Source organism: Vespula vulgaris, chromosome 9, assembly GCF_905475345.1.
Source record: "Vespula vulgaris chromosome 9, iyVesVulg1.1, whole genome shotgun sequence".
NCBI lineage: Eukaryota > Metazoa > Arthropoda > Insecta > Hymenoptera > Vespidae > Vespula > Vespula vulgaris.
Genome location: NC_066594.1, coordinates 1312141 through 1321883, shown reverse-complemented (window position 1 = coordinate 1321883; position 9743 = coordinate 1312141). Strand labels below are relative to the sequence as shown.

The 9743-nt window shown below is 36.3% G+C and overlaps 1 protein-coding gene across 10 annotated transcripts; it reads right to left on the bottom strand.

Annotated features, from left to right (window-relative positions):
• Nucleotides 1-593: 593 nt before the first annotated feature.
• On the bottom strand, nucleotides 594-8516 carry LOC127066344 (zinc finger-containing ubiquitin peptidase 1-like). Of its 10 annotated transcripts, none has more exons than XM_050999954.1 (10): nucleotides 7248-8513; nucleotides 6214-6358; nucleotides 5802-6038; nucleotides 4898-5148; nucleotides 4528-4831; nucleotides 4006-4433; nucleotides 3536-3938; nucleotides 3347-3474; nucleotides 3057-3280; nucleotides 594-2928 (listed from the first exon to the last, which is right to left on the bottom strand). In XM_050999954.1, the coding sequence occupies exons 3-10, from the start codon at nucleotides 6005-6007 to the stop codon at nucleotides 2884-2886; spliced, it is 1989 nt and encodes a 662-aa protein (XP_050855911.1). In that variant the 5' UTR covers nucleotides 6008-6038; nucleotides 6214-6358; nucleotides 7248-8513; the 3' UTR covers nucleotides 594-2883. The 10 variants fall into 10 exon arrangements, with proteins under 10 accessions (XP_050855911.1, XP_050855912.1, XP_050855919.1 ...); XM_050999955.1 differs by having other exon boundaries at nucleotides 6214-6339; XM_050999962.1 differs by lacking the exon at nucleotides 6214-6358 and having other exon boundaries at nucleotides 594-2891; nucleotides 7248-8516.
• Between the last annotated feature and the right edge of the window lie 1227 nt (nucleotides 8517-9743).

Sequence of the window (9743 nt, the reverse complement as noted above, 5' to 3'; positions counted from 1 at the left end):
ATCGTGTAATTACGTTTCGCTTCTCTTATAAAGTATTGTACATGTTATCGACACTCGATAATCAACGTTTAAGCGTCGGTACGTTAGGAAGTAGCTAATATTGACGTATAATAAGTTGCTTGATATTTGAATTATTATAATTCTTAGTTCTTTGCGGCTCACGTTGCTTTATACGTATTCTGGAAGGAATATTTATTTATAAAAGATGGGTAATGCACCATTGAAAGCAGAAACAAAACCTGAAGGGGATAAAAAATTGAAGCCTTGTTGTGCTTGTCCTGAAACAAAAAAGGCGAGAGATTCATGGTAAGTTGTATTACATTATTAATAGGTTATGTTATATTGACAGAATTAGAAAGAAGTTTCATTAATTCTTTTTAATCATTAAAAATTTTCTTTTATTTTGGATTAGTACTGTTTTTTTTTGTGAAGTATTTAATTTAAATGATTATTAAATATATATATATATATATATATATATATATATTATATTTTATATGTAATATCAAATGAAAATGTACATTTGTATTGCAGTATTATAGAAAGAGGAGAAGAAAATTGTAGAGAACTTATAGAGGCTCATAAAAGCTGTATGCGTTCAATGGGATTTAATATATAATACATCAAAGAGTAAACAATATTTTGCAACTTCCATCGTTGTAATTATTATCTGTATTACAAAAATGCTGTGGTTACAGATGTTTTGTGTTTATTTTTATTTGTAAATAATTTAGTATTATGTAGAATAATTTAAAAATGAAATATACAGGTTTAAATTATAATAAAATAAGTAATGTTATTTTAATATTATGTATCTATGTTATATCATATGATATGCAACGTTATTGCATAATATGTTGATAAGATTACAGTAGTAGAACAGTGAAATATATACAGTGAATAACTATATTGTTTACTTCTTATACAACCAATTTTTATTTACTTATACCAAAAGTGATTAATAAATTATTCTTAATATAATTATTTATTAACTAAAAGAGCTCCTTCTATACTGATATTCATTTACTATATCGTGATCCGTATCTTGCCATGGTTGAAATTTTAAAATAATGTGAATAATTTCATTTAAAGCTTTGGCTGTAAAGAAAGTTTATAAATAAATATAAATTAGAAATTTAACATCGAGACCACTTTGGGAATAAAATAATATTATAAAACTATATTACAATTGTAACATTCTTGTAGAATGTATATCTCATAAATTTATCTTTTATAATCTAAAATATATTGTTATGAGAGCTTGGAAATAAAAAGCAAGATTGTGTTGGGAATTCTAACAAAGCATATATTTTAATTTGACATGTGGCTAATGCGAAAGTTTTTACTCTTGCATAACAATTCCACAGCTTGGTTTCCCTGAACACTCCATAATAATGAACAAATCTTTAATCAATTCATGGCAAAATTTGTTACATATGTATAATAATTATTTTTGGTAGTTTGCCATCAGTCATAGTTATTGCGTGTGGTCCTATTGAGCCGAAAGACGAATTTACATATGACTGGTGCATCATAAATATTGAAACTATAAAACAATGAGTGACGCTTTCATTGTGATAAATTGTCACTTTTTTTAATGGTCTCCGCAAAAATTTTAACTATAATAAATAGACCTTAATAATATTTCAGTATAATTTCTGAAATATAAGAGTAATAATAAGAATTTGCTAATTCACGTAACGATTAAGTATATAATATAAATAACAAGTAAATGGACTGTAGTTTCGTTTGTTTCTCATTCACAGCATTGCATTGGACTTATGAGCTAGGGCACGGTTAGTCTTAAGTTAATTGAATAATTAAATAGAATATTTGTAATTAGTATGAAAGTAGTTGTACTTTATATGTGAGTGAGTGGAATGTGATGTAAAATGTGCAAGTGTGTTCTTGTGTGTAAATATATAGGGTGTAGGTATATGGACAGAAACATTTCTTTAGATGCTCCCAATTATACAGAAGCTGTTAATACACGTCCAAGAATAATTTTGTTTGTCATATAAAATTTTATTATACTGTTTATATGTGTGTATGTGGTTGTATGTATGTATATACACATGCACATATATATATATGCATGTATATACCCACTGGCATTCAATATCGAGTGAAAATTGACAGCATTTTGATACAAAGGTATATCATACACAAAGAGACAGAGAGCGAGACAATACTGCATTGACATCGATATTGGAGCATCTCTAAAAATGTTTATGATAGACGAACGATCAGCATTAAATAATCGCATCACAGCTACGAAAGAGTTTTGTTTTCCAAGCTCTGCCAGGACGCTTTTTCAATTGGTATAATCGATCGCCATAGGAGGATTGGCCGGATCGAAGTTAACACAGCCTGTTTAAGTACGACGAAAATCGAGTAGAACATTCTTGAATAAGGAATGGCAATGGAATTATAATTATCTTTTGATAGTTTTATCAGTAAATTGTCTTATATCCTTTTACTCGTACATGATAATAAAGGTGCTTCCAGAAGTAGTAATAATTTTATCAGAATATAATTTACATGAAACACCGTAATTCCGTAAAGAATTAGAATTTTTTGTGCTTGACAAATTTAATAAGCGAATTGTACCAAAATTTTGATATAATTTTAATTCTGAAATTTTTTTACCGCGACGCACGCATAAAACACATAATGTGTCAAGGAGCCAGTTCATTATTCATGCTAGAAATGCAAGAATATATTATTACATAATCATTTTGCTGCTACTATAATGGAGGCAAGTATGCTAGTGATAAACCTAAAGCATTGCGGTCACGTAATTTCAAGGATGCTGGATAAGAACGGTTTGAGGCAGTCTATTATCTTCGGACACGGTTGTGCTTTCATTTGGACCAGCAACTCTCACCTATCTTGTGGAACACGCATGGAACGTAATACTTTACTTTGCTGTAAATTATAATGTAAGGGTATTTATATATATAATTTTTTTGAAACTCTAAGAAGTTGAAAAGCTATAAGGTTGGTGAGTTTGCTATAACGAATGTTTTCCGTTGTAAAAAATAGAATTAACTTACTTGGTACTGTTCTTCCGTATCCATAATACCAGTTACAGCAACTACTTGATACTGTCTAGCTTTCATCGCAGCAGTTGATTTACGCACAAGTCGCATTGCACCAGGTGCACTACTCGTACTATTAAATTGTGCCATTTGTGATGGACTGTGACTTGGATCTAATACTAACATAGTAATAGAACCATCTCTTAGTCGTTCTACACCTATTATCGTTCTGCTATGTCCTAAAAATATATTTCATTTAGCAAATACTTATATGTAATATATGTAATACAATTCCTTTCAATTACCTTGATGTTGCAAATAAAGTGGTGGTTTAAAATCGTCACATCTCTGGAAATATTGCAACACCCAATTAAACATTTCAGGATGTCCTCCATCAACGCTGGTGGGTCTATGGAAGTCTACTAGCTGACATCTGTATAAGAAAAATTTTATGTTATATAACTAACAGAATAGAGAAATATCATGGAACGTACTTTATTTTTAAACTGGATAACAAAGTTATGACTTCCGTAGCACCAATCCATTTCCTAGTGTTCATAAGTTTACCACCAAGTTGCTCAGCACCTTGAATATCAAAACCTTGAGCCCAAGCCCATTCTATCATTTTCTGGAGCCTAGATATGGAGGGCATAGAACTACGCAAAGGATTGTCAGTGGTACTTCCACTATCAAGGCCAGAACTCCAAGCTTTGTACACTAACTCATTGTATCCAGTATGCTGTAAAAGAGATGAAATCAACATTTGCATATTCCTATAGCCACAGCCCCAGCCTTTGTCTCCATAAGTAGAAGCATAATGATCCACTGTAGAACACATCCATGTATTTACTACATTACTGCATGTTTGACTAACAGCTCGTATCTTGGGAACCAGCCCTGTAACAACATTCTCGTATGTATCATTCGATATAAATTGTTTTTCGATATAATGATAACGTCTTACCACGTGTACAAGAACTGCTATCATCGATACCGCTGCTTTCAGCAACCGTTAACCCTGTTTGTCTTTCATAAAAATCTGCTACCGTCATTTCGCCCGCAAGAACGGCACGTTGCATATTAGTTACACTTTGCTCTCTGAAATTACCCTGATTGTCCATTCCGTATTGTGCTCGTAACATTTCAAATTCGCGTTGTTCGCGTAATTTTCTAACTTCTTTTTCTCGCCTTTCCATATCTTTTGCCAACATTCTATCTGTTGAAAGGTCTGGTGTTATGGGAGATGGAGTACTTTTTTTGTTAAAATGCTCTTCGATGTGTAACGTTAGGTCGTCATTATTTTTGAACGATGTACTGAGACAAACTGGGCAGGGAGGTGTATCACTACCGATAGTAGCCAGATCAGATTGTAATGCCGTACCATTTGCAGGACTGATAAATATAAATTCATTCACATTATTTGTTTATCATGATTAGATTGTCTAACAGATAATCTCTTATGTATTAATTGTAAAGATGAATTTACCTGAGTATATCTTTGTGTTCGATATTAACATGTAATTCGAGATCAGAGGAATTGGGAAACGAAGTTATGCATAAAGGGCAGTTGAAGACACCATCTTTAGTTGGAGGTGACGAAGGTGGAAAAGATGGAGAAGTGAGATCAAAATGTTGTCGATTGATATGTTCTTCCAGTCTTAATGGACTGTCTGAACTATATGGACACATTGGACACTCCTGAACAGCTAATTTAGGAGAAGCATGCGAGCGTAATTGAAGATTTAGGCCAGAGCGCAATGGGGATCCATGGCCTGCCGAACCTTCCAATACTGAAAAGATTATATTATAATTTCTCGAAACCGTTAGGCACTATATCAATATCGCTCAAATCTTACCGCTATTAGCATTGCTGTTGTCGTTGTTGTTATTATTATTGTTTACATTGGGACTACTAGCTGGCGCATCCAGTTTACGGGCTTTAGAATTCTGTTGTTGCATACGAGAACTATGAGAAGCAGCCCAACCATTTTGAAGATGCGGTGGCCTAAGAGACATAGACGGAGAAGGACCACGGCACTCGTCATGTCTGTGATCCTCCATTGTAGAGTCATCATCGATAAAGGCCAGCATATCGTTTTCTGGAGTACTTTAATGATTAGAATAATCAATAATTGTCATAACTTAATTTTAAGCAAGTGAAGTAATCATTTATCAAAAACTAATAATCGTTCATAAAAGTTCAATACAACTCATACCGTTTTCTTTTCTTTATTATATCAGCCATTCCGTAACTTTTATACTGTTTTGTGAAATATGATAAAGAGCACACAAATGTTCTCACATGATTCAACATATCTTGCCTAATAATACCGCCAATATTGACTTGTAATCGTTAAATTTTCCATTGAACAGTTTTACAAATTTCAACAAAATACGAATAAAAATTATGTCACCACAATTACTATCGACATCGTGTTTATCGTAAAGCATTCAAAAAACTTTAATAAGCCTACACGTATTTCGTCAAATTTCATTTAAATATAATAAATCATTATTAACGAATTTTCTAATCCAGTTAAATTTATGTGACACGAGCGACACCTAGTATATTTTTAGGAAATTATTTCCCGCGCCTTAGATAAAATATAAGGACATACACATATATATATATATATACAGAAATGCGCGCGCGTATATAATGCATTATCTTAGCTTTCGTGCGTGCATCATAACGTATATTTTATTCAACACTAAAAAAAAAAATTACAAACCACTAATATCGTTTAATCGAGCGTTTACCTCGGTGTTAAGTAATCCAAATGAGCGCTATTCACGTGAACTAGCATTTCCGCCGGCGAGATTTCGTCGAGATCACAGAATGGGCAATTGGCAGCCCCTTGCAGATGATAAAGTACCATATGAGATCTCATTTCTTCGTCGTTGAGACCCTCCGATCCACAGATCTCGCACGTGTAATTCATCTCCGGTGGTTTGTTCGTAGCCATTTTTAACGTATACAGGAAACCTTACGACGTTCTGTTGTAAGAATTCAAAAAAAAAAAGATAGAAAAAAAAGAAAGGAAAACAAAATTTCTGTAGCTTTGTAGATCTATTTTTCGATTTTGATAAACATCAAAATCTCGGAATGTTAAATTCTTTAAGAAAGAAAGGGAAAGGAAGAAAGGTAACGATCGCGTGAATGTATACATACACGAGAGAGAAAGTTCTCACGAAGATGCCGCGGTGGTGTGATCGATAATGCAAGTGTTATTTCATTGCAAGTAAAAGCGTCAAGGACAACGTTGCATCCTTTTTTTAGAAACATTTTCCGCGAGACCTCGCGCAGAATTTTTACACTAACATTGTGTTACATCAATCTTCCATATTCTCTTAAAATATCGACGATGTATCTCGACGAATTTGAAGAGAAAGAAAGAAAGAAAGAGAGAGAGAGAGAGAGAGAGACAGAGAGAGAGAGAGAGAGAGAGAGGGAGAGAGACAGAGAGAGAATGAAAGAGAGAAAGAGAGATAAATAGAGAGAAAGAGAAAGAGAGAGAGAAAGAGAAAAGAAAGCGCGTAAACGCTTTGACAAAACGAGAGATAATCTTTCCAATCGTTTCTCGGGAGAATCGATATTTCAACGAGGGGTTGCGCGTCGATACGATATCGCTTCGATGCGACGATGAATTCACAAGAGACAATGATAATTCTTCTGTAGAAATAAAAAAAAGAGAGAGAGAGAAAGAGAAGAAAAAAAATGACATAAGAACTATTTTTCAAGTGTTATTTTTAATACTTACAACGATCACAATCCGTGGGGACATGTTAATTTAAGTTAATATTAATTTGTTTAATCGAGATAATTATCAGTAGGAGTAGCTAATAACTATGTAAGAGATAACTATCAATAAAGTGGATGCAACGATGTTCTCGATTCGTATCGTTGTAAATAACGAAGGTATGCGTGCACATCATGTGCGCGCGTAGAGGTTTCATACATGGATACATAGATACATAATACATATATGGATACATACATACGACGTTCGTAATTTTTGAAAAAGGAAGACGTTGGTCGTTGTTTCATAGAGTAGACAAGAACGGATGAAGGCCAAGAAGGTCGGTTTTACGAGAAATAGTTGTAAGGTGACTCTCTCTATTTCTTTTTTTTTTTCTCTCTTTCTTCCTCTCTCTCTCTCTCTCTCTCTCTCTCTCTCACACTCTCTCTCTCTTTCTCGCTCTCACCTAGTCAATGATAACCTCGGCTCGGTTTATTATTCGGCTGTATTCGGCTACGAGTAGTCGTTGATCGATGCACTCAGGTTAGCCGAAAGGCACGAATCACGGAGGAGAACGGTCGTAATCCATGGCGACGCGATAACTATGACGACTATTAAAACGACGATAATAGGAAGATGGAAGAGACTTTGTAAATCGAGTCACCGGCGTCGGTAGCCGCGTGAAATGCCACCGTTATCCCACTCACCCTTTACTCGTTTGCCCTCGAGAACGAGGTGAAGGAGGTGGTAGAGTTGAAGTTGAAGATAGTCGTAGTAGTGGTGGTAGTGGTGGTGGTGGTGGTGGTGGTGGTGATGGAGGTGGTGGTGGAGGTGATGGTGGTGGTGGTGGTGGTGGTGGTGGTGGTGGTGGTAGCGATAGTGGTGGTGGTTGTGTCGATGGTGGTAGAGGAGGAAGAAGAAACTAGGCCAAGCAGTGATTCGCGGTGGCAATGCTTCTTGCATATCGTGGTGTCGCCGGCTCGACTTGACCCATTTAGAAAGTGCTGCGCTTTTTCAATAACAACTAGCAAAGAATAAAACGAGTACACTCGCGTGTTCTATTTCGACTCACTATCGTCCGTTATTATCGACGGTAACGTTTTTCCGCGCACATCGCAACATCGCCCGTTCATGCAGTTCGTGCAGTCGCGGATCGATGCGCTTCTCTCCCGACGGCCACCCGTCCTCTCATGCGTCTCCACTTCCTATTGTAATACTTTTTTTCGCGATCGCGCGCTCGAGAGAAACGAGGAGAGTAGAAAGAAGGAGAGAAAAAGAGGGAGGAAAGAGAGAGAGAGAGAGAGAGAGAGAGAGAGAGGAAGAGAGATATATGATATATATATTAATATATATATATATTTATAAAGAAAATAAGAGAAACAGATCAGGAAAAAAAAGCGTCGCCCGTTTCCGTGACACTTCGCTCGAGACTGCCGGTCGGGTTGCCTACTACGAGGCGTCCCCTTCTGCGAGAACGACAACGATACGATGACGTCGAGCGACTTTGATGACGTTTTCCCTCGGCGACGCGACTCTTTTTCTCCATCTCTCTCTCTTTCTTTCTCTCCCTCTCTCTCTCACCGCGAACAACCTTCCTTTATTCCTTCTCCCCCACGCCATCTATACCCCTCTCGTTAGTCACCCTCGAGTACCTTCCTGCTTCCTCTGTTTCTCTTTTCGTTTCTCTCTTTCTCTCTCTTCTTCCTCCCTCTCTCTTTTTCTCTCTCTCTTTTCATTTTCCGTCTGGCGGGGGTTGTGTTCATTGGCGAAACATACGCTGGGGGGCGCTACGGTCTCCTTCTTCCCCCGACATATTCGTCTCTGATTGGATAACGACCTAGTCGTGTTCTTTCTCTTATTACAAATTATTAACGAAAAGGGACGAATAACGAGTAAGCTTTCTATCCTTTGAATCTTTAAAAGCGAGTTATATGAAAGAGACGACGCATTCAAAGGACAGAGTATGTATATAACGTACACGGTGAAACGCGTTTATTTACATCGTAACGTTCAATAAATCAACACTTGACACGATGTCTCTATTTATTTCATTAACGGTTCTTGGAATCGTAGAAGTCGTTTTCATATTTAAGCTTTGTATATAAGTAGATATATTTATGTATGTTTATCGACGATCGGTATACAGCTCTCTTAATTTCACACGTTCGTTTCGCGAGCGAGTTTTCCATAATGATAAGCCGGCGCAAGGTAGGAACGCGCGCCATGCATTATCCAAATTGTACTAGACAGCGTGAGTTGCATTCGACGACATCTTTTATGAGATTCTGCATACGTCGAAGTACTATACACCTTTCCACGAACATAAAACACAATGAGAAAGTGAGAGACAGGGATAAAGACAAAGTAACAGAGAAAGAGAAATAGAAAGAAAAATAGACATTGCGAATGTAGATAAAACGTGTCCTGAAGTTCGTAGCTGGAAGTCCTTCGAACGTGCGACAAATTCTCTTAAGAAATTCCTTTTCTCACGGTTTCTTGCTTGCCAAAGAACAGAAACAAATACGTACTCCTCTTCCTTTCTCTCTTCTCGCTTTCTTCTTTCTCTTCCCTTTCGTCGGTCGCGACTCATTGACATGCAGCCGACGATTGGCAGAGGATACGACGCGGTTCACAGAACTATTTTTTCCTTTTACTTCGTTAGTTCGTCCACCATCTCTCTCGCTCTCCTTTCGACGTTCGACGAGGGTGCATCCAAGGAGATACCTCGGAACGAGTATCGTACGCATGGAAAACAAATTGCGGATGAGCTCGCGCGACGGGTGGCAATGGGAATCCGTTTTTTTTTCTTCTTTTCGGTTTCTCTTTTTCTCTCTTTCTTTCTTTCTTTCTTTCTTTCTTTCTTTCTTTCTCTTTTTTTCCTTTCTATCATTTTTATCTTTACGAGGAATCCGGTTACACGGTCTATACATCGTAATGGATGAGATCGAAAGAGGTCCAAGTG

Coding starts and splice junctions, on each gene's coding strand:
- LOC127066344 (XM_050999954.1), bottom strand. CDS start 6,007: ATGGCTACGAACAAACCACCGGAGATGAATTACACGTGCGAGATCTGT. Junction 5,149..5,801: donor TTGGATTACTTAACACCGAG/GTAAACGCTCGA, acceptor TAATCATTAAAG/TACTCCAGAAAACGATATGC. Junction 2,929..3,056: donor ATACGGAAGAACAGTACCAA/GTAAGTTAATTC, acceptor TATAATTTACAG/CAAAGTAAAGTATTACGTTC.